This window comes from Octopus bimaculoides, chromosome 22 (assembly GCF_046866305.1).
Source record: "Octopus bimaculoides isolate indiv1 chromosome 22, ASM4686630v1, whole genome shotgun sequence".
Lineage (NCBI taxonomy): Eukaryota > Metazoa > Mollusca > Cephalopoda > Octopoda > Octopodidae > Octopus > Octopus bimaculoides.
This window is the reverse complement of record NC_142949.1, coordinates 26,915,963-26,943,702: the sequence shown is the minus strand read 5'-3', so window position 1 is coordinate 26,943,702 and position 27,740 is coordinate 26,915,963. Positions and strand designations below refer to the sequence as shown.

General features: G+C 36.1%; 3 protein-coding genes across 6 annotated transcripts in view; 1 reads left to right on the top strand and 2 right to left on the bottom strand.

Annotated features, from left to right (window-relative positions):
* Window positions 1–214: 214 nt before the first annotated feature.
* On the bottom strand, window positions 215–17,020 carry LOC106878250 (alpha-L-fucosidase-like). 3 transcript variants are annotated; one of them, XM_089339922.1, is made up of 9 exons: window positions 16,551–17,020; window positions 12,974–13,431; window positions 10,565–10,671; window positions 10,016–10,143; window positions 9,241–9,374; window positions 7,603–7,700; window positions 5,928–6,060; window positions 4,199–4,369; window positions 215–2,348 (listed from the first exon to the last, which is right to left on the bottom strand). In XM_089339922.1, exons 2-9 carry the CDS (start codon window positions 13,399–13,401, stop codon window positions 2,093–2,095), a joined length of 1,455 nt encoding a protein of 484 aa, XP_089196048.1. In that variant the 5' UTR covers window positions 13,402–13,431; window positions 16,551–17,020; the 3' UTR covers window positions 215–2,092. The 3 variants fall into 3 exon arrangements, with proteins under 3 accessions (XP_089196048.1, XP_089196049.1, XP_089196050.1); XM_089339923.1 differs by lacking the exon at window positions 16,551–17,020 and adding an exon at window positions 14,094–14,268; XM_089339924.1 differs by lacking the exon at window positions 12,974–13,431.
* LOC106881179 (uncharacterized) overlaps window positions 12,375–27,740 on the top strand; it is a 73,724-nt gene continuing 58,358 nt past the window's right edge. Inside the window, exon 1 of the mRNA XM_089339939.1 lies at window positions 12,375–12,481. The gene's annotated coding sequence lies outside the window, so the exon portion shown is untranslated. The remainder of the gene's footprint in view (window positions 12,482–27,740) is intronic.
* LOC106878249 (alpha-L-fucosidase-like) lies at window positions 16,724–27,740 on the bottom strand. 2 transcript variants are annotated; one of them, XM_089339925.1, is made up of 8 exons: window positions 27,218–27,740; window positions 26,305–26,411; window positions 25,903–26,030; window positions 25,402–25,535; window positions 23,556–23,653; window positions 22,699–22,831; window positions 20,885–21,055; window positions 16,724–16,861 (listed from the first exon to the last, which is right to left on the bottom strand). In XM_089339925.1, coding segments are annotated over exons 1-8 (1,200 nt in total). In that variant the 5' UTR covers window positions 27,646–27,740; the 3' UTR covers window positions 16,724–16,860. The 2 variants fall into 2 exon arrangements, with proteins under 2 accessions (XP_089196051.1, XP_014782908.2); XM_014927422.3 differs by lacking the exon at window positions 16,724–16,861 and adding an exon at window positions 19,893–20,178.

Sequence of the window (27,740 nt, the reverse complement as noted above, 5' to 3'; positions counted from 1 at the left end):
CTGGTCACCAGCTCACGTGAAATGCAACCATAATAATTTCACAATTATTCACCGAGACAGTTTTCACAAAGTAACACAACAGTATTCACAATAATTCACAATAATTCACAGAGCCGTTATACCGCTAAGCAGTTCGCCCGGCGTGCTAACAAGAATATCAACAGAAGAAATAAAAAACAAAAATAATGTGAATAAAAACACTAAGATCTCGAAATTAGAAAATACAAATTTATTTTTTCCATTTAATATTATATAATTCATCCAAAAGTTAAGTTTCAAAAATTAAAATGTCCTTTCTTTGAAATTAGAATTTGACCAAAAATAGAAATATGTTTATATTTTTTTTCATTTTCTGTGTTTGTATGTATGCACATATATGTCTTGTCAAATCTGAATAAAAAATATTAGAAACTTGGGCCAATCTATGACAAATGAAATTTAATACCTCCAAATCTGTCATGGGAACAATTGGCCTTAGAAACCATAACTGGTCCCATTAGATCAGAACCAGAAATGGTAAGACCCCGTCCGAGTAACATATGGTAATTAAGTAGTCAAAATGAAAGCACATCCAAGATGAGAATGGTATCATAGAAAGTATACCTTATCTTCATGTGTTTGTGTATATACAATACACACACACACACAGAGATTATATCTACATATATCGTCTTTATTTTAGCATTCACTTTTCCATTGCTAATAGCAAATTTTATCTAGCTGGTCAGCTAATTGCAACATCAGCGATTTCACAGTCACAATTTTTCCAAATCCTGGCTGCTGGACTATTTTCATCTGCTTCTGATATATTTCTGTGCTTTTTAACACTACACGTCTATAAGAGATGCTTTTTGAGACAAATACTGCTTCTGTCAGCTTTAACAAGTACATGAGTGTGTATACACACACACACATATATACATTAAATTAATAATTATATACATATACGTATATAATTAGATTAAGAGAGCAAGGTCGAAAAAAATGACCTATGTCTAAAATGCTTGAATGCCAAGGCATTCAGATACTACTGCAAAACTCCAAAAATATACATGGATTGTAGGCGAGCAAGTGAAAAAACATTAAAAAGATTTCACATTTTTTCACTTGCTCATCTACAATCCATGTATATTTTTGAAGTTTTTTGGTAGTATCTGAATGCCTTGGCATTCAACCATGCTGGACATAGGTCATTTTTTTAAACTCTTGCTCCCTTAATGTGCTTCCACTGCTTTGATTGTTCTTTGGTTTCAGGCTGGTAGTGATGGACCCAACTTTCGTCCATAGTAATGAAACGAGCAAGAAAATTCTCTTCATCAGCTTCAAACAGTTCCAGATTGCTCATGGACAAAGTGCACCTGGTGCGTTTCTGTTCAGGAGTCAAAAGGCAAGGGACCTACCTTGCAGATACCTTTGAGAACCCAAGTTTTTTTCTCACAATGTTGTCTGCTCTTTCATTTGAGATGCCCAGTCTCTCGGCTATCTGACGACATATTCGGTGATCTTGCATTATCATACCAAGAGCAAGGTCATATACTCTTTTACGTGTTTCAGTCATTTGACTGTGGCCATGCTGGAGCACCACCTTTAGTCGAGCAAATCGACCTCAGCACTTATTCTTTGTAAGCCTAGTACTTATTCTATCAATCTCTTTTGCCAAACCATTAAGTTACGGGGACGTAAACACACCAGCATAGGTTGCCAAGCGATGTTGGGAAGACAAACACAGACACACAAACACACACACACACACACACACACACATATACATACATATATATGACAGGCTTCTTTTAGTTTCTGTCTACCAAATCCACTCACAAGGCTTTGGTCAGCCCGAAGCTATAGTAGAAGACACTTGCCCAAGGTGCTACGCAGTGGGAATGAACCCGGAACCATGTGGTTGGTAAGCAAGCTACTTACCACACAGCCACTCCAGCACCTATGTGTATATTATTATTAATTTAATGTATAAATTACCTATAAATTTTTATTGCATGCTGACTACCTGATTTTAACATGATTTTATCCTTATGTTGTGAGAGAGAGAGAGATGGATGGACGAATGGATGGACAGACAAATACATCAAATTTATTCATCAAGGTTTGTAATTTTAAACACCCATGCCCAGTCACACGGTAAGCTTGATATAGGGAGGTCTGGTAGGTCAATTTTAAGCCCAGTCATAGAATAGTAACTGTATGTAAATGTATTTGGATAACCAAGCATGCGGACAACTGTGGCTGAGGTTGGTTTTGCAGCTCCAAGGATGAGCATGTTATTGTTTGGCCAAAACAACGTAGTAGCATACACGACTTTTGTGTTGTTCTCCATTTTACTGGTGTACCTGGAGGAGAGAGAAATAGTAAAACAAGAAAAACATTGAAGTTAAGCAAGGAATAAAAACATCTTCGCCTTTTTCACAGATAGAAATTATTGTGGCCTCTATGACATTTTTAATTAATTTCTTCATAAATGTTGTGCCATTGCACAGCTTTGGTTGAGAAAAGTTCTGCAGAGGCATGATCAGAGTGCTTATTTTCAATCAAAGGCATTGAGGAGGTGCTCCTTGTGGCTCCAATGAGTTTAAGAACTCAACCAGGTAAGTGACAATTTCTGAGTCATCAACAACAGAAGTTATAGATTTGTAAGTATGTTCATCTCCTGGTGAAACTTTCTTGAATCTATCATTTAAATTATTCACGGTAATGTTCTTTGGTGCCAAAATTTTATTTAGTTATCTCCCTTAGACCCTTCTTTTATTTGGGAACCGTGATATGTACGTGTTGGAAAAGGGCCAGCAGCTCCCTTTGGAGGGGTGCTAGAGACTTGGGACCACATCTGTTGTCTTCGGCATAAAATTTTACACAAGAATTAGCTTTTAGTTTTTATATAGATGTTGGGGCCTTTCTTACTATAGATGGACACACACACACACACACATGTTCATTTTTATTATATAGATATATAATAGAGAGAGTGAGAGAAAGATAGAGAGTGAGAAAAAGAGAGAGAGAGAAACAGACAGACAGATAAGATAAATATGTAGGTGTGTGTGTGTGTGTGTAAAATAATTATAAAAGTAGGTCTACTCTGAAAAACTAACCTGGGTCTGAGCAAGGACTTACACTTAAACATGCATGTATGCAGACACTCATGCACATTGATGTGCACATATGCACCTTCAAGATCTCTCTCTCCCTCACACACACACACACACACACACACACACATATATATATATATATAATATTAAGGAAAAAAATCCAAATTTACAGGCAAAAACTCAATTAAATTCAATTCATAAAAATTAAAATTAAATTAAGTTTCACAGTATAAAATATATATAAATATATAGTTTTAGGGAAAAGAACCAAGGTTCATGAACTCATCGATGAAAATCCACTATCACATATAGAAAAATTAATAAGTAAAAGCACAATAAATAAGTATAATATAATACAATTATATTTCTTGGCTCTTTTCCCTAAAACTATATATTTATATATAAACTGACACAGAAATATCCTCTATGCATGCATATACACACACATGCGTAGACATGCAGAAACCTACAAGCACACTCATGAAGGTGCAAGGTTCAGTGGTTAAAAGCATCGGGCTCACAATCATGAGGTTATGAGTTTAATTCTCAGATCAAACTTTCTGTTGTGTTTTTGAGCATAACACTTTATTTCGTGTTGTTCTAGTCCACTCAGCTGTAGAAATAAGTTGCAACAACACTGGTGCCAAACTATATCAGCCTTTGCCTTTCCTTTGGATAACATTAGCGGTGTGAAGAGGGGAGGCCAATATGCATGGAGCACTGCTGGTTTTCCATAAAAGACCTTGCCTGGATTTGTACCTTGAAGGGTAACCTTCTAGGTGCAACCCCATGGTGATTCATAACCAAAGGGAGTCGTTACCCTTTTATATGCACACTCATACACATATACACACATAGAGACATAGTAAAGTATTTGTGAAGTAATCCAAGCAATGGAGTTGCTACATTGATGATTGATGTTCTAGAAATAGTAGCCAAATGTTTCTACTGTCTTATAAAAAATGAAGGTCACATTAGTAAATGTTTTTCAAGGTACACAATGTCAGCTAAATGATGCCTAAACAGCAACAAGAATAACAACATCTAAAATATTTCAGACAAATGAAGATAATGAAAGGAAGTATTCTTACCAAACTTTCTTTGTATACGTGTCATTCTGGTGGGTCCAAGGTTTGCTGGCATAGATGGCCTCTCCATTGACTTTGAGCCATTGACCAACTTGGAGCAATCTTTCTTCAAACAGTGGATCAATACGTCCATCGTGGGTGGGTCCAACGTTCATTAGAAGGTTTCCTCCGCAACTAAGAATAAATTAGATTGGCATATCTCATGTGAGTATGAGAAAGTAGATGTTAAAATGATGGAAACTGAAAGACGCCTGTTATATATATGTATATATATGTATGTATGTATGTATATATACACAACAGGCTGCTTTCTGTTTCCATCTACCAAATCCACTCACAAAGCTTTGGTCAGCCCGAGGGTATAGTAGAAGAAACTTGCCCAAGGTTCCATGCAGTGGGACTGAACCCAGAACCATGTGGTTGGGAAGCAAGCTTCTTACCACACAGCCATACCTGCGCTCTATAAAACGTTTCTAAAATTTTTCTGGAATAAATGAATCACAAACTCAAATTCAGTGTAAAAAAGTACATTATATACAAAATTTGAAAATTTTCACTTGATTTTAAAATTTCAAAATCTGTGACAGTAACAGAAAATATCTATTTGTCTATTTCTTTCATTTTTCGCTTTTCTCATGGTAAACTTTTCGCCTCTCCATATATATTTACCACACTCTCTCTCACTCTCTATAAAAGTATATAGCTCATCCTGAGTGTGTGTGTATTCATGTGTGTAAAGAATTTCATTAGGCAACAAAGTGATCTTTAAAAGGTATGTAAAAAATAATTTATTTTAATAGTATACTCTTCAGTTAGTAAATATGATTATTCTTACACACATACACACACACACACACACAGAGGCTCACTTAGTACAGGGTGGGGATTAAAAATTTAGATTACAAAATGTTTTTTCTGGTTGCTTAAATCCCAGCAATGGACCACTACCACATCATTCCATAAAATGTGTCTATGGGGAGAAAAATATTGAAAAACATCAACGCATGTCAGAGAAACAAAACAAATGAGTAAGGTTGCAGGTGGCCCTGGGATGTGCTAGAAAAAACAGCTAAATCTCCTTTAAAATAACACACCTTTCCATCTGAAAATTATTTTCAAATTATAAAAAGAAATAAATTGCAGACTGTTCATATTTTAAAATTGTGATTTTTAAAAAAACCCAAAATTTTAGGATTTAGGGATGGGGCATAAAAAATTTTTTTTTAATTTCACTATTGATTTTAAATTACATTTCATTTTCTGTTTGAAAATAAAGGAAGTGGGGATCATAATTGTGATAGCCAATTTCCAAAATTCTTCAAGGCTTTCTCCCACTGATTTAAGTGCTGTGCAGTGCAAAACAAAATTGGTCACAATCAGTACTGAGTGGAGGAAGGGATTTGGAAAATTCAGGAATTTTCAAAAAAAATTTTTTTTTACCGTAAAGGCATCTCTCATTGATTTTAAATATGTAGTTAAAAAGAAAACTGGACAAAATCAGTCTGGAAGGGAGGGAAGAAGGATTAATAAATTATTCAAAAATTTTCAAAATAAGCTCTTCCCCAGCATTTGCAAGGGTGTGGTAAAGAATAAATTTGAAAACTTCCCCATCAAAAAGGAGAAAATCCAGCTTATGTAGGTGTGCTATTCCAAAAGTTCACCAAGGCATTATTTTATCTATAAAAGATACCAAACAATTCAATAAAAAATACCAAACAAAGTCAGTACCAACCTGATGGTCTCGACCAGTAGAGATATCAGCCCTTCAATGGTATAATAGTCAGAGTAGCGAGCACGGCGCCGGTAGCCCCAGGAATACTTATCAATAGTCATGGCATTCTCCCATTTGTGATTTATCAATTTACCTGGATGAACGACATTTGGAAGAAGAGGATGGTTTACTGGAAATTATCTCCAGATCTATCTCAGTGTTTATATATATAACATGTAATAACAAATTAAATTATTTAAACTTTTTTAAAATTTAAATCTTAAGTAGAAAACATGAGGTTAACAATCAGAATAATGTATTTTCTTTTCCATCAGTTTTCTCTCTTCAATTTTGAAGAAGATTAAGTTAAGCCAAGCTTATGGCACAATTTACCTCTTCAACATTGAAGATCAAATTTTGTCAACTTATTATCATCAAGAATAAAGATTGACTTAATTAGAGTTCATGTCAGTTTATTTCTTCAATTTTGGTGCTGAAAGCAAGTTCATGTTAAATAGATCAATTCAAACTGAATGCATGTCACAGTTTATTTCATCAACTTTGAACAGATAATAGATATGCAGTGATCCTGTTATACATGGCTTCAAATCTACTTGATTCAAATCAAGCAAAGTTGAAACTGGTTTAACAGGATCACACACATCAGTTGTAGTTAATAACATCTGAAGTTGTGTCACAATTACTACAGCTGTAGAAATTTCCAACAGGCTGTTATCATATATAGAAAAAAGATTGGTCTCACCTGCTTGAATGTCACACAAAATGCTGTTATATATCTACCTTAGGAACCTGTGATGTTGCTTAAAGAGTTAATCCTAAACTTTTTTCAAGCAGACAAAAACATGTTCCAAGTAGCCTCTGTCTATCTTTCTATATATTAGTCGTTTGGCATTTTAAGGTTATCTCTAAAGATTTTCTGTAGAAATTATAACACTAATTTCTGTTATGGCATTTCATATCCAAGACGCCAGATGTAAACAAACACTAAGATTCATCATTATCATCATTTAACATCAATCTTCCATGAATGCATGGACAGTTGACAGAAACCAGCCAGGGAGAAGACTACCCCAGGCTACTGTGTCTGTTTCAGCATGGTTTTTACAGTTGGATGCCCTTCCTAACATCAGCCACTCTGCAGAGTGAGCTAAGTGTTTTTCACGTGGCACAAGCACAGGGGAGGTCAATTGTGGTATGATTTTTGCAGTTTTACAGTGTGGACTGGATGCTTTTTACGTAGCCGTTCCAACCTATTAATCATCCACAAACACATTGCTTAAATAGCCCCTGCGCATATAGCAGTGTTACATTATTGGATATACCAATTTTCATATTAAATACATTCCTGGAAGCTGCTACGTAAATATTAATGACTTGTAGGGACACGGCATTTTGTTGTGCAACCATAAAATACTACAAAGTATAAAGTACATTGTTTGTTTACACCATGCCTCTCAGATACAAAACACCATAACAAAATCAGTGTTGGTTATAATTTCTCGAGAAAATCTGTAGATAACCTTAACAAATGATGTAATAGCATTGCTAACACAGTTTGAACACAGTATTAACTTATAAAAATGTTTAATATACTTTATACTTTGTAGTGTATTATGGTTGCATAGTGAAATACTGTTTCCCTACAAGTCATTGATATTTGGTATTTTGTACTCACCAGGGTTATATCTATCTTTGCAAGTGTAAAAGTCTCCATGGTGACAAGAAATTCCACTTCCCCATCGGTCATTAACCACAACAGTGTCTTTCACTGGACTGGAAGAGAAAGACAGAGAAATGGAAGAAAATTTAAGATCATTAAAGATGTTTTAGGTATTGAAGGATCACAATGTAAAAGATGTACCTGAAAGACAGCGTAGGGGAGTGGTTGAATTAAGGTGGAATCAGGGATGGTGGTGGAATAGAGCAAGAGAGAAATATGTGAGTGAATTAGAGAGGGTGGGGTGATTGGAGAGAAACAGGGGTGAGCTAGAGAATTATAAAGGAATTTCAGAGTCAATGAGTGAGGTAAGAATTTGGTTAAAAATGTTTAATTTGAAATATGTGCAGAAGTCATTTTTCGTAAAATTCCTATGAAACATAGAATTTCTCACTTATTATCCACACTGCACATTATTTATCCATTACACCAAAAACAATAACTTTAATTAATCAACCCATTTTTTTCAGATATGGATGTCTATCTTTAAATTTACTCATATCACAAGAGCTAACTGTACAGATAACAACACTTTTTACTACAAACAAACATTAACTCCTACAATTAACAAATCCAGTTTGGTCCATACAACTGTGATTTTTTGCCATTGCATACAATTTTAATAATAACGATAATAATAATAATAACAACAGCAATCAGAGAGAACAAACCTCTGCCAAAGCAAAACCAATGATGAGCCAAAGATGATTTTTAAAATGAGAATATCTGAAATAAACTCCACTGCTCTCAGAAACAAGAATACTAAAATGAACCTGACCACTCTCAAAAATTAAGTAAAAAAAAAACAGGAAAAATAATCCAGAGTCCTTGTCTGGTACAGGATTGATCCAAAAATCTAATCATTTAATGCCAGTCATGAGGCCAAACATTCCTGAAAGTTTCATCTGAATCCATCTTGAGATATCTTGTCCACAGACAAACAAACAAACATTACTGAAAACAATACCTCTGCCTTAACGAAGGTGGAGGTAATAATCCTTACTATTATAGGCACAAGGCCTGAAATTAGGGAGGAGGGAGTAAGTTGATTAAATGGAACCCAGTGTTCTTAACTGGTACTTATTTTACCAACCCTGAAAGGATCAAAGGCAAAGTCGACCTTGGTGGAATTTGAATGCAGAACATAAAGACAGACGAAACGCCAGTGAGTATTTTGCCAAGCATGCTAATGAAACTACCAGCTTGCCACCTGAGATGATGAGGATGATGATGATGACAATGATGATGATGGTGATGATGATGATGACAATGATGATGACAATGATAATAATTATTTCTTTATTGCCCATAGGGGGCTGGACATAGAGGGGACAAACAAGGACAGATAAAGGCATTAAGTCAATTACATCGACGCCAGTGTGTAACTGGTGCTTATTTAATTGACCCCACGAAAGGATGAAAAGCAAAGTCAACCTCGGCGGAATTTGAACTCTGAATGTAGCGATGGCCGAAATACCACTAAGCATTTCGCACGGCATGCTAACGATTCTACCAGCTCGCCACCTTAAAAAAAAAAAATAATAATGATGATAATAATAATAATAATAATAATAATAATAATAATAATGTACCTACCTGTCATTATAGAGCCATGCAATAAACTCTGTCGAATTCCAGTATTTATCTGTTGCTTCCCAATCACCATCTGACCAAATTACATCAGGTTTGTAATTCATAACCAGTTCATACAACTCAGGCATAGTTTTCTCCTAAGGACATATTGAAATACATAGTTATTTAGGACAGAAACACTGAGGACAAAGATGGACAGACGGACGGACGGACATACACACACACAAAGATAAAGAACCAAATGAAAAAGTGATTTTTTTTATGCTATTCATATTGTCTCTTATGAGAGTGATGCACAATATTTTCCAGATGTTCCACAAAATTATTGAAGAGAACTTCAAAGATTACCAAACATATACATATGTATATATATATAGATAGATAGATAGATAGATAGATAGATAGATAGATAGATAGTAATGGTATGACAACAAAAGAATGAATGAGGCCTCGATATTATGTAAATAGAGGAATTTATCTGTAATATATGTGACAATTATTCGGTTGCCATAATAAAACTCCGACTTTCGGATGTCGGGGCAGAAACCCACACCGGCATCTCTTCGGTTATCGAGGCATATTTTGATTGCCTTGATAACTGAAGAGATGCCAGTGTGGGTTTCTGCCCCAACATCCGAAACTCATATTATGGCAACCGAATAATTGTCACATACATGCACATACACACGCACTGAAAGACACACAAATTAAAAGAGAGGCACACTGACAAACAGACAGACAAACAGAGAGAGGAAAGCAGGAATTGGACTGAACTTACCTTGACAAAGTTTTGGGTTTTAAAATTGTTGGCTTTGTCTTGTAGATATAGAGGGTGGAACCATTCAAAGAGAGAATGGTACAAACCAAAATGTACAGGTGTCTTCCTGACGGCAGCTGCAAGTTCACCTGCAGGATGAGGGAGAGAAAAAGAAGTCACCTTTAATTGTTATGTTAGGTATTGGTGAGGAGTGAATAAAGGATGATGGGAGTAAATGTGCGGGTTTGAGCATGAAGAATATGCCAATGGGAATGAGGAATAGCGGGGGGGAAGAGGAATGCTGATGATGATGAAGACGATAGTGATGATGATGATGATGAAAATGTTAATGACAATGACGATCATGTTAATGATGAATGATGATAATGGTAACGACAATGATGGTGGTGGTGGTGGTGGCAGTGGGAGAGGTAGGAATAATGATGATGATGACAATGCTGCTGCCACAGAGGAGGAGGAGGAGGAGGAGGAGGCGGAGGCGGAGGAGGCGGAGGACCGGAGGAGGAGGGGGGGTAGAGTTGAAGATTTTTCAGGAAAATATAAACTAACCAACAAGGTCTCGTTTTGGCCCCACAGCTTTTGAGTTCCAATTCCAAGAGTGTTTAGATGGCCAGTTGGTGTATCCTTCATGGTGTTTGCTTGTTAGAACAATGTACCTAACAAAAGAATTTAGAAAAAAACAATTAATTAATTAACTCTTAAACAGCAGGAAAGGGTTGTATGAAAGTGTGTGTGAAACAAGCAAAAAACAAAAATAATCTCTCTTTCAAAAATGACATAGAAATTATCCTATGACTTACAGTTTTTATATTCATTTTCACTTCTAATAAGTAAAAAAATAAACTATAATAATTGTTAGTCTCTTGCACAATAAAATTTACAATCCCATTATTAAAAACTGCCATAAAATACTGACTTTCCTTTGATGATGGCCGAATCCATGTAAAAGTTTTGAAACATCAATTGATGATATCCACTGTTCTCTAATGAAAGACCAATTGATGATGCCAGCTATTTAAGAGTTAATCAATTACCGTATTTTAATGTGTATAAGGAACCCCCTAATTTTTGGATCTTAAAATTTGGAAAAAAGGTTTTGCAAGGGATTATGATACTATCCATGTATAAAAAAACTCCCATATTTCTTAACCTAATTTTTGACAAAAAAGGGGTTCCTTATACACGTTAAAATACGGTAATTAATTACCTTCTTTTACTTGTTACTACGACCATGCTGGAGCACTGCCTTCAAGAGTTTGTTCAAACTCAGTACTTATTTTTCTTTTTAAGTTATGTACTTATTATTTTTCAGTCTATTTTGCCACACCACAAAGCTATGGGGACATAAACAAACCAACACCAGTTGTCAAGTGGTGGTGGACAAAGACAACATATAAATATATCCTTTCTGGATCAATAAAATAAGTACCAGTCATGTACTCATAATAGATATATATATATATATATATATATATATATACATATATATATATATCTTGGGCTTCCACAGTTTCCTTCAATGAAATTCACACACAAGGCATTGGTCAGCCCAGAGCTAGAGTTGAAGACACTTATCAAAGATGCTGCACAGTGGGATTGAACCCAAAATCATGTTGCAAAGTGAGCTTCGTAACCATTCAGTTATGGTCTGAACTCAGCTACACCTGAAACAAAGTGGGGTTTTTTTTAATTTCAGAAATCTCATTTTAATGTAATCTTTTTCAATGTTCAATCACTGATGGTAAAAGTGTTGTTTGAGAGTTCAAGGAAGCAACAACCTAGATGTTGGAGCTGAAACAAAGAACAGACATATATATATATATATATATATATATATATATATATATATATATATATATATATATATATATATATATATATATGGAGCCTGGTGTTGCCATCCGGTTTCACCAGTCCTCAGTCAAATCGTCCAACCCATGCTAGCATGGAAAGCGGACGTTAAGCGATGATGATGATGATGATGATATATATATACATTTACACACATTTTTATATGCACATTCTCATACACTAATACACACATATACATACAGAAGATGAGTACAATAGATAATTATAACTTAGATAACTAAGACAGGTTTCGGCCAGTATAGGCCCAGGCTATGTCGAACATAATAGCACCACCTACAACTTCCCCTTCCTCTCCCACCCTGGGTTTCTTAAGTATGTAATTAAGGAAAACAGAAACTTGAAGTAGTCTGAAAACAAAAGACAAAAATGACTAAGAATAGCTACAAGAAATAGTGAGTGCATCTACCAACTATATATATATATGGTAATCTTCAAGTTTAGGGGGATAAAAAAGATAAATAAAAATATTCAAGGGAAGTAACTGAACGTCTTACCAGTATTCTCCGTACATCTCTGTTTATAAATAAATCACACACGTGATTTGATTGACGTTAGGATTAGGGTTAAACAGCTAGAAGAAAACGGATAATACTGGTAAGTCGTTCAGTTATTTCCCTTGAATATTTTTATTTATTTTTTTTATCCCCCTAAACTTGAAGATTACCTATATATATATATATATATATATATACACACACACACACACACACATATATATATATATATATATATATATATATATACACACACACACACACATATATATATATGGAGAGAGAGAGAAACACACACACACACAGATAGAGATTCACATAACTGCTAGAAATAAAAGCCAAACAAACCTCAATTCACGCCCTACAGTCTTAAAAATAAAAAAACGAAGGATACATTAGATTGTATAGATCTCCAGAAGCTACGGTACTATGTTTAAAAGCTGGACGGGAAAAAAAGGATAGTCAAGGCTGAAATACTTTTGATTGTAGGTCTCGTCGATTAGGGCTGACCTGTGGCTAAACAATAACAACTCACAACAAAAATAAACTCACAACAACAGAAACGAAAAATAAAACAAAAATAAACAACAACCTGGCACCGGATTTGGTAAATATTTCTGCCCACTGGTTTGGGTCGAAGAACTCTGTGGTGAACATCGGAGCAAAATCCTGGTAGGTGAAACCTGGCCTGTAATTATCCTTCATAAATTCCACACAACTCGGGTCCCGAGCCCCATCAAGATCCCACCAAAACCACTCAGACCGAAAACTGGGCACAGAAAACACGCCCCAATGTAGGAAGATGCCGATTTTGGCCTCGTCGTACCATTTTGGTATGAGACGTGTGTCAAGAGATTGCCAATCGGGTTTGTATGGACCGCTAGAGTCGCTGGTCCGAAATGCTGTAACGTCCCAGGATAAACTTGTTAAAGATAGTAAAAGAACCAGGAATAATGTCGATGACGACCACCAAACAGATGCAGTTGAATCCGACACCATCTTCTTTGTTATGGCTTGCATTCAGAATCAAGGTTTATATTGCCAGTATATCTATAACAGTAATTCATAAATAGTAACTGATCAACAATTAATCTTTAGTTAAAATGATTTGTGAGTGATCATAAGAATAGACGTGAAAAATAGAAACAAACACATGACTACTGCTGCCCCTGCTGCAATTGTCCACTACTGATGTTCCTGCTGCTGCTGCTGCTACAACTATGTACTTATATCTGTCTCTTGCTATTATTTGTTGCTACTACAGCAACTATCTCTTCTACTATTAATGTTTTTGGATCTTGTTCAAAACGGGGGGCACCAGTATTTTCTTAACGAAACACTTTGAAACTTGGGACACTGGTAGAAAAAAAAAGTCTTTCGGTACCAAAAACACTACATAAAACATAAATGAAAACTGGTGCCCCCGTTTTGAACAAGATCCATGTTTTTTTTCTTTGTAACACGAGCACACGGCCTAACATTTTAGAGGAAGGCGAATATTCCACTAAATCGACTCCCGTACTTTATTTCGATGACCTCCACCTCCCCTCCACGAGCGATGTGAAAGGCAAAGTTATCTTCGGTGTCATTATAGTTTAGGTACCTTATAACAACATTTTCAGGTTGTGCAATTTACAGAAATTATTGCAGCTACCACTGAGATTAATTAAAATAAACACAAACGAACTGCATCATTTAAATTGAGCCGGTACCCTTTCATATTCCACTGTTTCATCACTTTTAATTTTTCTTATAAATCTTCGACATCAGATATTTAGATATTTTAAAGATTTTGCATTAATTTTTCTGTTTCCCCTTCTAACACTTCCTTAGTTTATGTAAGTTTCCGAGTTCGTTGCATAAGCTCATCTCTATGACAATACCGGCAAGGGGGCTTTTTGATTGGTTAAAATTACATTAATTTAAATGTTTGAAACTTCTTCGTTATTTATTTCTAAAAAAAAAATAGTTTAATGCATAAAATACGACAACTTTAACATGAAATAACTTATTAAGAACTAATTTTTGTTAAGAAGGCTAAGAGAAAAAGATGTTTTATATGACACATTCTACCAGTATCCCAAGTTTGAAAGTGTTTCGTTAAGAAAACAAATGTTGCCCGTCAAACCAAAAAGATCCGCAATTTCCGTCATCAGCATACAAAACTACAACAAAACAATATTTTTTGAAAATAATCTGGTGACAATTTGTAAAACTTCACCTCCTCCCAGGCCCACAATTATTTCTTTTCTTCACGTTCTCTCTCCGTCCTGATATTTACTGTGTCTTATTCAATTCCTATATCTAAATTATCTATCATACCCTTTTCACTCCAGTATACTTATCTACAATCTACCCATTCGTTTTTTTCTGTTCCTCTATCCCATGACTTTTGGGGATCCATATAAGATTTCAGTGTTAAAGCTTATGTGCAATAATTTGGTTATACTTTTAGAATACACAAAATATTTTAACAGTTTGAAGTATAGTTCCTAAAATATTTAATTATATGAATACCATAGGATTTTCTAACCAAGGAATGGTTACAAGGGTCTGCTTGAGTAAAATAGTTATCAAAAGGGCCTATAGGTAAAAAATGGCTGAGAACCATCGCATTCTCTGTCACATACTCAACATATACCTTGACCTATATCTCCCTCTTTCTCACTTTCCAGATGGGGAAGCCTTGTATTCATCTCTTCATAGCCTTCATCATAGCTGTCCCTCAATCATATCAGATCCTTTATCATAGCAGTCCCTTTATCATAGCTGTCCCTCTATCATAGCAACGGTCCCTTTATCATAGCATCAGTCCCGCAATCATAGCAGTCCCTCTATTGTAGCAGCAGTCCCTTTATTAGAGCAGCACCTCTATCATAGCAGTCCCTTTATCATAACTATCCCTATTGTAGCTGTCCCTCTATCATAGCCATCCCTCTGTCATAGCAGTCCCTCTGTCATAGCCATCCTTCTATCATATATTCATATCCTTCAACTATACCCAACCCATATACTTCATATTCATATCCTTCAATTATACCCAGCCCAGTCTTGTCATCCAGGTATTTGGTGACCTTACCTATGCTGGTTCCATGAAAAATGTACCTCGTACCCTCTGTGAAGTGGTTGGCAGACATTGGAGCTTGATGCATTTCTTGGGTCACCAGTTCCTGTTCAATTGTCCAGCCCATGTTAGTATTGTTAAATGATGATGATAATGATGAGAGAGATTTTTAAATTTGCTTGGAGAAATTCCAAAGCCTTTATTTGGTATTAATAATTAGTACACTATTATTTATGCTAATTTGTACGCTATTATTTTTTACCACAGGAAACAATGTCAGGTATGTTATATGCAACTTATATAATAAGCAAGGGAGATTTGAAAGGAACAGAAGCTCTTATTTGCGTTGCTCAAGAGTAAGCATTAAGAACTAACTACATAAAATTCCACATTGACAAAATGATCAAATCGCCATTGTATGTGGATGTAGTTTTTTGGCACAGTGGGAGTAAAAGAGACTGCATGATAATAAGGTTGCTCAAATTGTACATTGATTTTTGCATGGGAAATACAACTTGGAAATAAGCTGAAATAAGTGGTATGAACACCAGCCACTCACTATAACAGTAGACAATATGGTGGCATTGCTATGGGATTTCAATGGGACAATGTGACTGAGGCAAGGAGACCTAATTTGATCCTGATTGAGAACAAAGAAAGATATTGCTGGATTATTGGCATCAGTATCCAGGAGATATCCATGGGTCAGAGAAGGAGGACAAAGTGGATGGGTACCAAGATTTGAAGCATAAGATAGCACATTTGTGGGAACTGGGGTAAGTGGAAGTTATACTTGCTGTGATAGGGGCACTCGGAACCGTGACAAACCAATTTCAGAAGCGGTTTGGCAAATGGTCTGAGATGCTGCAGAAAACAGCACTACTTGGAACATCCAGGATTCTGAGAAGAGTTATATCAATGTAACTGGAATGGAAAAGCTGACAAACCCATGGCCATTAGTTATAACTCACTCCTGAACAAGAGATATCAACATACAATCTTTCTGAGAAATGTGATAATAATAATAACAACAATAACATTTTGAGTTTGCATATTTATAAAGTTTTTTTTTTATAAATCCTTAAAGGAAAAAAAAAAAACTTACTGTGCTCCAGAAGCAGCTAATGTATTTGCCCAGACATCAGGGTTGAAGAATTCAGCAGTGAACATTGGTGCAAAGTCAGCATAGGTGAAATCAGGTTGGTAGTTTTTGTTCATGAAATCAATATAAGCGGGAAGTTTTGTACCTTGCCAGTTCCACCAAAACCATTCGGAACCATAACTTGGCACAGAAAACACCCCCCAGTGAAGGAAGATACCAATTTTGGCATCATCATACCATTTTGGTATTGGTCGAGTGTCCAAAGAGCACCAATCAGGAGAGTAACGCATTTGTTTAGATCCATGTGATCCCTTCTGGAAAGAAACCAAAACAGCAAGTAAAAGGAGAGCAAGAATTATCTTGGAGATTGTCATGATTCTTTGATTTGATTTGATTTGATTTGTATTTCCTTTGGAAGCGCAAAAATGGAATTGTTTAGGTTTTAGCTAAATGGTTGCTTGCTTTCTCTGTCTACAGTCTGTCTCTTCCCAACTATATATATATGTGTGTGTCTGTGTCTGTTTGTGTGTGTGTGTGTGTGTGCGTGTGCACGTGTGTATGTGTGCTTCCATGCATGCAGGTGTGTGTGTGTGTGCCATATCAAAATATTACCCCTTCCTCTATACACCTTGACACAAATACCTATTTCTCTAATGATAAACAAACAAAATTGCTTCATTTCATTTGTTGTTTTAATTGTTGTTGTTGTTGTTGTTTTGGTCTTTGCCCCAAAATGTAAAAATAGAAGTCACATGATGTTAGATTTTTGTTTATTTTGGTCCAACTTGACACAATTTATCTGTAGTGAGGGGTAGCCGGGTGGCCATGTTATAGCTTGTCTTCTATCGGCAGCAAGTTCAATTTATCAGATATGGTTGAATGGGGTTAAAGTGCATATCACCCACCAACACCACCACCACCACCAATACCATTATCACCATCGACACCACCACCTCCAACATCCATTATCACTTTCACTGCTACCATCCTTGTTTTTCATCATCATCATCATCATCATCATCATCATCATTATCCTTACTGTCATCTCTAACTCTTCATTCACTGCCATCACCACCACCATCATAATCATCACCATCACTACTACCAAGTCTACCACGACCACTATCATCATCATCATCATCATCGTTATCGTCATCATCAGTGCTCCCACCACCACCACCACCACCACCTTCCAACACTCTCTCTCCAGCACTGCTGTAAATAACAATTGCCATTATCACAAACAATTGTCCCCAGGTGATTGTCTGATAGACCTGATAAAAGGGCATCTGGGTTCAAATAACATTCAAGTTAGTTTTACATTTTATTTCTTCCGGGGGGGGGGGGGAGGAAGGATGCAGATTGAAACAAAGTACTAGTTCTATATCAATGTCATGAATATATTCAACATTGTTAAAAATGCTGTCTGGCTGTGGTTTAACAGATCAAAGAATTTCAGAGTGTAATCATTTTGGACATAGTGTGTGTGTGTAAGTCATTAATATATAAAACGTACGTGTATGTGTATATATATATATACACACACATATACATATATCGCCAGGGGTGTAGCCAGCCCACTTATGAGTACCTTCCTTCATTGGACACTACACTCTGCCAGCGAAGACCTGTTGAGGCAAGTGAAACTGAATGCTAGCATGGAAAGTGGACGTTAAACGATGATGATGATGATGATGATGATGATGATGATTCTTTCACTTTCCATCTTTTTGAGATGTATTCAATTGTCTGTAAATTACACTGTATAATTTTTTTTTTTTTCTGCATTACACACAAAATCACATTTTCAATATCGTTCAATCTCTGTGGCTTTCTCACTAGAAGTGGGGTAGTGTAAAAACTAGCACTTCTTTTCTTCACACTTAGATTCGAAACCGAATCTAAGGATTCTTGCTCATCTGAGCCACCACTGACCAAACAGGTGCGAAAGAATTTTCTTTGTCTTGTCAAAAAATGATGAATCGTCTCCCTTCGACCTACGACCTCAGCTATGTCAGGTGAAGTTCAAATGGACAAGAGCAGACCTATTTAGACACAATCTCTCCTGTAGTATGTCTGTCTTTCTAACTGCCACGGCTGTTATAAATACCATGGTCTGCAAAGGGACAGGCAGAAAGGACCTGGGATGCAGATAGAGCACATGAGATAGCCGACCAGTATTTTCTCAGCTGAACGATGCATACACAGATGCAAAACATATTCAGTCCTACCACATCATATCACAGATGTATCCTGTTGTTTTTATTCTTCTCAGCTCGTAGCAGTTGACAACATAATTGATGGAGTGAAAAATTGTGTGTACCAACAGCAAATGCAAGTCTCATAAATAAATTATTTAAACTATAAATTGATACACCTTTTCCACTACATATGTATATATATATATATATAGAGTTATTAATATTTCTAAGTCTCTCTAAAGGAGACTACGACAGCGGTACTGGAAATTAATAGTTATCGCCAAGCCAACATGGCAGTCCCAAAATTAGGACGAAAGCTGCCGTGAATTAGCTCCAAGAAGCCATCGCCTCTAGCTAGCTATGTGACACACGAAACCTGTGTCCTTTATAACCTTCGAACAGGGGAGGTCAGCAGTGTCCCCCTGCTGGTTTGGTATCTGCAGACTAGTTTCAGGGTGTTGCCCCTTGTCAATGCAGAGCAGCCAAGCCCTAGCCAGGCGGCGCTGCTGACTATCTGTTCGAAAGTTATTTATCTAATTTCAGTGGAATCTATCCACTGGTTTTCAGAAATAGAGTTATTAATATTTCTAAGTTTCTCTAAAGGAGACTACGACAGCGGTACTGGAAATTAATAGTTATCGCCAAGCCAACATGGCAGTCCCAAAATTAGGATATATATATATATATATATATATATATATATATATATATATACACACATGTTCACGTAATGACATATCTTTCTATCTATATCTCTCTCTCTCTCTACATATATATATATGTATATTTATATGCGTACATATATATACATATCTTTCTTTCAATATCTATATATATATATATATATACTTATTTAAAAGCAGCAGAAATATAACAAAAGACTGTTACTCGGAGTTTCACGTTCCCGTTCATCACATTTTTATGTGCTTACTCCGGTATATATATATATATATATATATATATATATATATATATATATATACATATGCACATATATATATGTATATATATATATATATATATATATATATATATATATATATATATATATACATATGCACATATCTATATATCTATCTATCTATACATACATACAGACAGACAGGCAGACAGACAGATAGAAAGATAGACAGAAAGACAGACAGATAGAGAGAGAAAGAGAAAGAGAGCATGTTTATTCATCAAGGTTTGTAATTTTAAACACCCACGCCCAGTCACACGGTAAGCTTGATATAGGGATGTCTGGTAGGTCAATTTTAAGCCCAGTCATAGAATAGTAACTGTATGTAAATATATTTGGATAGCCAAGCATGCGGACAACTGTTGCTGATGTTGGTTTTGCAGCTCCAAGGATGAGCATGTTATTGTTTGGCCAAAACAACGTAGTAGCATACACAACTTTTGTGTTGTTTTCCATTTTACTGGTATACCTGGAGGAGAGAGAAATAGCAAAACAAGAAAAACAGATAATGGCATAGGTTTATTATGTATTCATACATATATACACATTTATATATTTTACAGAGAAGAAAGTAAATTTTGAATGCAGTAAAGCTGTAAAAACAGCAGAAGATTGAGTATTTGCCCTTATCAGAAAGAGAAAAAAGTTGCCAGCAGGCAGCTATGGGAGTTGAACTTGTATCCCTCAAATACTGGCTGAGAGCTTCTACCATTAAGCTAAATGACCCTTGACAACAATTACCACTAATTTTTAATGCTAAATTACAGTTTTTTGAATGTGACAACATTTTATAACAAACTTTGCAAGCGTCGAATGTGGTTGGATATGTAGACAGACAGAGAGACAGATAGGTAGACACAGAAATATCCTGTATACATGCATACACACATGCATAGATATGCAGAGACCTATATGCACACTCATACATATATACATACATAGATGCCGAGTAAACTATTTGTGAAATAAACCAAACAAGGGAGTCGCTACGTTGGTGATTGATGTTCTAGAAATAGTAGCCAAATGTTTCTACTGTCTTATAAAAAATGAAGGGCACATTGGTAAATGTTTTTCAAGGTACACAATGTCAGCTAAATGATGCCTAAACAGCAACAAGAATAACAACATCTAAAATATTTCAGACAAATGAAGATAATGAAAGGAAGTATTCTTACCAAACTTTCTTTGTATACGTGTCATTCTGGTGGGTCCAAGGTTTGCTGGCATAGATGGCCTCTCCATTGACTTTGAGCCACTGACCAACTTGGACCAATCTTTCTTCAAAAATTGGAGCAATACGTCCATCGTGGGTGGGTCCAACGTTCATAAGAAGATTTCCTCCACAGCTAAGAATCAATTAGTTGATACAATCAATTGACAACAGCAGCATTAGCAAGTAAAGTACCAGTAATAATAATAATAATAATAATAATAATAAGTGGAGGCACAATGGCCCAGTGGTTAGGGCAGCGGACTCGCGGTCATAAGATCGCGGTTTCGATTCCCAGATTGGGTGTTGTAAGTGTTTATTGAGCGAAAACACCTAAAAGCTCCTCGAGGCTCCGGCAGGGGATGGTGGCGAACCCTGCTGTACTCTTCCACCACCACTTTCTCTCACTCTTTCATCCTGTTTCTGTTGTGCCTGTAATACAAAGGGTCAGCCTTGTCATACTGTGTCATGCTGAATATCTCCGAGAACTACGTTAAGGGTACACGTGTCTGTGGGGTGTTCAGCCACTTGCACGTTAATTTCACGAGCAGGCTGTTCCATTGATCGGATCAACTGGAACCCTCGACGTCATAAGCGACAGACTGCTAACAGCAACAACAACAATAATAATAATAATAATAATAATAATAATAATAATAATAATGTGGGATTAAAAACAAAACCTGGCAAAAGGCAGAGGAACTTAAAAAGAGTCAATGGCCATCCATTCTGAAAACAGGTAGACAGAACTCATGAGCCTTGGTTGGTAGTCTGTCTAGGAGAAGGAATACTCTGATTTAAAACTTAGGGTAGATAGGACTCCTTACTCACAGTAGGGACAACCTGTCTCCTGATAGTCAAGCCCAACTCCTTCATGAAATCAACAAAAGTATGAGAAAAGGCAAGTATCTAGCACTTCCAAATAACCAGTGCTCTGGGTAGGCTATACTCATTAGCCTAGGAGAAGGAACACGCCAAGCCCAAAACCAGCTTATATATATAATGAAACTGCAGCTTAAACTTAGGACGACAAGTTACATATGATTCAGCTGAATTTAAACTGGAGATTACGTGTAGAGTATGTTGAAATAAAGCTTGAAGTAAGGATTACAGGCAAGCTACAATAAAGCAGAACTTAAACTAGACAATAAGCTGTATAAGATGAACAGCTTAAACTGGGAACTACATGCTATCTATGATGTAACAAAGCTTAAACTGGAAAGTACAAGTTTCATATGTTGAAACAGGATTTAAACTGATCCACATGCTATACATGATGAAACACAGCTTAAACTAATGACTACAGAATCATGTATGTATTGATCAGGTTGTTGGTCTATACAGGTGGGTGGGTTAGGGGTAACATTGCTTACAGCAATGATTTAAACCACCTTGAAGTAATCTTGCAGCCAGATGAACTAGATCAGGGCAGGTCAGGTATGGAAGTGTGCACTGTTGCAGCTTGTAACTGCATCCACCAATCCTTGATCTCTTCAAACAAGAACATAGAACAACAAACTGAAATCTTGTTTTTTTAACATTGTTGTTGTTGGCACTCCGTCGCTTACGACGTCGAGGGTTCCAGTTGATCCTATCAACGGAACAGCCTGCTCGTAAAATTAACGTGCAAGTGGCTGAGCACTCCACAGTTCTCGGGGATATTCAGTGTGACACTGAATAGTGTAAGGCATTCTGAGTGATCCCCCAACAAATCTTACAATCCACAAAAGTAACAAAAACAAAAATACAATAATAAAAGATACCAAAGTCAGTACCAACCTGACAGTCTCGACTAGTAGAGATATCAGCCCTTCAATGGTATAATAGTCAGAGTAGCGAGCACGGCGCCGGTAGCCCCAGGAATACTTATCAATAGTCATGGCATTCTCCCATTTGTGATTTATCAATTTACCTGGATGAACGACATTTAGAAGAAGACAATGGTTTACTGACAATTATCTCCAGTAACAAATTGAACTTTTTTTTAAATTTAAATCTTAAGTAGAAAACATAATGTTAACAACCAGAATAATGTACTTTCTTTTTCATCAGTTTCCCTCTTCAGTTTTGAAGAAGATTAAGTTAAGCCAAGCTCATGTCACAGTTTACCTCTTCAACATTGAAGATCAAATTTTGTCAGCTTATTATCATCAAGAATAAAGATTGACTTAATTAGAGTTCATGTTAGTTTATTTCTTCAATTTTGGTGCTGAAAGCAAGTTCATGTCAAATAAATCAATTCAAACGGAATGCATGTCACAGTTTATTTCATCAACTTTGAACAGATAACAGATATTCAGTGATCCTGTTATACATGGCCTCAAATCTACTTGATTCAAATCAAGCAGAGTTGAGACTAGTTTAACAGGATTACACACATCAGTTGTTAGTTAATAACATCCAATGCTGGGTTACAATTACTACAATTGTAGTAATTTTCAACAGGCTGGTATCAAAAAGATTGGTCTCTCAACTGCTTAAATGTTACACAAAATGATGCTATATGCCTGTTGCTTAAAGAGTTAACATTAAAAACTTTTTCAAGCACCATCTCACCATTTTAGCAGACAAAAACATGTTCCAAGTAACATATAGCTATCTTTCTATATATCAGTCATTTGATGTTTTGTACTCACCAGGATTATATCTATCTTGGCATGTGTAAAAGTCTCCATGGTGACAAGAATCTCCAGCTCCCCATCGGTCATTTACCACAACAGTGTCTTTCACTGGACTGGAAGAGAAAGACAGAGAAATGGAAGAAAATTTTATGTATTGACCAATCACAACGTAAAAGATGTACTTGATTGGTATGGAATGGTTGAATTAAGGTGGAATCAGGGATGGTGGTGGAATAGAGCAAGAGAGAAATATGAGAGTGAATTAGAGGCAGGGTGGAGAGTAACGAGGGGAGGGGGTAAACTAGAGAGTGGAGGAAGATTAAAGAAAGAGGAGAAAATTAAAAAGGAATTTCAGAGTCAATGATTGAGGTAAGAATTTGGTTAAAAATGTTTAATTTGAAATATGTGCAGAAATTATTTTCACTTTCAGGACAAAAATGTTATGCCAATGTTGTCATGGAAATAAGAGAAAAATTTTCCTGAAATTTCTCTAAAACCGAGAATTTCCCACTGCATATTGTTTATCCATCACACCAAAAACAAGTTACATTCCTCGCAATTCCAAACAAATCTAAGCACTCAATAGTCCTTGAATGTGGAATCATATCATAAGCTTTCTGACAATCCATTATTTCCAGATATGGATGTTTAATGTTTAAATTTACAGATAACAACACTCTATTCACCACAAACAAACATTAACTCCTACAATTCAACAATTTCAAATAATTAATTCCCAGGTTGGCCCATACAACTATGCATACCTTTTTTAATAATACCTTTCCCCATGCCCTTGCATATATTTTTTAATAATAATGATAATAATAATAAAAATAATAATAATAATAATAATAATGGTATCAGATTTAGCCACAAGGGCAGCAATTTTTGGTGGGAGGGGATGAGTTGATTACATTGACCCCAGTGTGCAACTGGTACTTATTTTATTGACCCCGAAAGGATGAAAGGCAAAGTCAACCCTTGCCGGAATAATAATGATAATAATAATAATAATAATAATAATAATGATAATAATAGTAATAATAATAATAATAATAATAATAATAATAATGGATTGATTATCACAAAGCTTATGATATGATTCCACATTGAAGGATCATCGGGTGCTTAGATTTGTTTGGATTTGCAAGGAATGTAACCTGATTTTCTGAAGAGAAGTATGGTGGGGTGAAAAACTTGAGTTGACAGCCTATGGACATAGTTTGGGCACCCTTGGCATCAGGAGAGGGATTTTCCAAGACAATGGCTTATCTCCGTTGCTTTTTGTTCTCTGCATGATCCTGCTGACCTTGGTACTTAGGAAAATGAATCTGAGATATATGCTAAAGGGAAAATCTCAAAGTAAGAAATACAAGATGTTGTGGGGCTTTAACATTCAGACTGACAGAATGATAGAAGCTAGACGCTCTGATTTAGTAGTGGAAGATAAAGAAGATTGAAAGTGTCAGATGATTGACTTTACAGTCTCAAATGATGAAAAAATAGCAAAGTACCAGGACCTAGCCATTGAATTACAGAGACTATGGAAAGTTTGGGTAAAATGTATCCCAATAGTTATAGGTGCATTGGGAACTATCCCTAAAAATCTGTACAGATGGATAGAGGAAATAGGCATAAAACCCAGTTTAGTACAACTCCAAAAAACAGTGTTATTAGGGACAGCTAGGATATTTAAGAGGGTTCTTGGCATCTAAGGTTACTTGTTGGAGCCTGATGTTAGGAATTTTTCTTTTCCAACGGTCTAATCTGTTGTGTGTATAATAACAACAACAACAACAACAACAACAACAACAACAATAATAATAATAATAATAATAATAATAATAATAATAATAATAACCTGTCATTATAGAGCCATGCAATAAACTCTGTCGAATTCCAGTATTTATCTGTTGCACCCGCTTCACCATCTGACCAAATTACATCAGGTTTGTAATTCATAACCAGTTCATACAACTCAGGCATAGTTTTCTCCTAAGGACATATTGAAATACATAGTTATTTAGGACAGGAACACTGAGGACAAAGATGGACAGACGGACGGACAGACAGTCGGACGTACGGACAGACGGACACTCACATAAAGATAAAGAATCAAATGAAAAAGTGATTTTTTTAATGCTGTTCAGATTGTCTCTTACGAGAGTGATGCACAATATTTTCCAGACGTTCCACAAAATTATTATTATGTGTGTATGTGTGTGTGTGTGCGTGCATACCTATCTATATTATTTAACACACGCACACACACACATGCACGTGCATACACATTAAAAGAGAGGCAGGCTAACAGACAAACAGAGACACAGACACAGATAAGCAGGAATTGGTCTGAACTTACCTGAACAAACTTTTGGGTTGTAAAATTGTTGGCTTTGTCTTGTAGAAAGAGGGGGTGGAACCATTCAAAGAGAGAATGGTACAAACCAAAATGGATTGGAGTCTTCTTGATGGCAGCTGCAAATTCACCTGAAGGATGAGGGAGAGAAAAAGAAGTCACCTGTAATTGTTTTGTTAGGTATTGCTGGTGGTTGTGGGGTGTAAGGAGTGATAGGAATAAATATACTGATGTGAGCATGAAGAATATGCCAATGGGAGTGAGGAATGGGGGGAGCGAAGGGGGATGATGATGATGATGATGATGATGATGATGATTACAACGACGATGGCGACGACGAGGCGGAGGAGGCAGAGGAGGAGGTGGAGGGTAGAGTTGAAGATTTTCAGGAAAATATAAACTAACCAACAAGGTCTCGTTTTGGCCCCACAGCTTTTGAGTTCCAATTCCAAGAGTGTTTAGATGGCCAGTTGGTGTATCCTTCATGGTGTTTGCTTGTTAGAACAACGTACCTTACAAAAGAATTTAGAAAAGAAATAATAATTAACCTTTAAACAGCAGAAGAGGGTTGCATAAATGTGTGCCAAACAAGCAAAAAATAAATAAACTATAAAATAACTTTTTTCATGTATCATCTTAGTTTTTTTTTTGTATGTTTTTTTTTTTTTTTAATTTGTGATACTAATATATTTGTCTCTCTCTCTTTACTCTTTTACTTGTTTCAGTCATTTGACTGCAGCCATGCTGGAGCACCGCCTTTAGTCGAGAAAATCGACCCCAGGTTGTCGTGGTAACAAGCTCCTAATGCAATGCTGTCTGTTGATTGGCTTAAATTACCCAAATTTCCCAACTTTAATTTCAAATAGCATCAGATTCTTTAATTTACGAGATAAAGTAATTGTATTTCGTGTGCAAGATTCTTGATGTGGATACGTGTGTTGAAAGAAATACAATTAAACCTTGGGAGATGCATTATGCCGGTAATAAACACACGCACTGGTTCAGTCCTTTATTAATTCATAAACAGTATATAGTTTTTTTATAAATTAATAAAGGACTGAACCAGTGCCTGTGTTTATTACAGGCATAATGCATCTCCCAAGGTTTAATTGTATAAAGTAATTGGTTGATTGTAATCAAAATTCAGAGTTGCATCGATACACCAAAATTGAAAGCAATCTGAGCAAAATTAAAGGGGGTTCATTTTGCGAATGACTGGGACAAACATCATACTTGTGTTGGATCAGGGGAATAAACAAGAACAGCAACAACAACATTTAACAAGACAAACAAAGATAAAACAAAAATAAACAACAACCTGGCACCGGATTTAGTAAATATTTCTGCCCACTGGTTTGGATCGAAAAACTCTGTGGTAAACATCGGAGCAAAATCCTGGTAGGTGAAACCTGGCCTGTAATTATCCTTCATAAATTTCACACAACTTGGGTCCCGAGCCCCATCAAGATACCACCAAAACCACTCAGAGCGAAAACTGGGCACAGAAAACACACCCCAATGTAGGAAGATGCCGATTTTAGCCTCGTCGTACCATTTTGGTATTGGACGTGTGTCAAGAGATTGCCAATCGGGTTTGTATGGACCACTAGAGTCGCTGGTCCGAAATGCTGCAACGTCCCAGGATAAACTTGTTGAAGATAATATAAGAATCAGGAATAATGTCGATGACGGCCACCAAACAGACACAGTTAACTCCGACGCCATCGTCTTTGTAATGACTTGCATTCAAAATCTAGGTTTTTCTAGTCCAAGTGTATCTGACCTTATTTTGCTCACACTTGCTCGCTGAACACTGTACTTACCACTCCTGCGAGAAATAC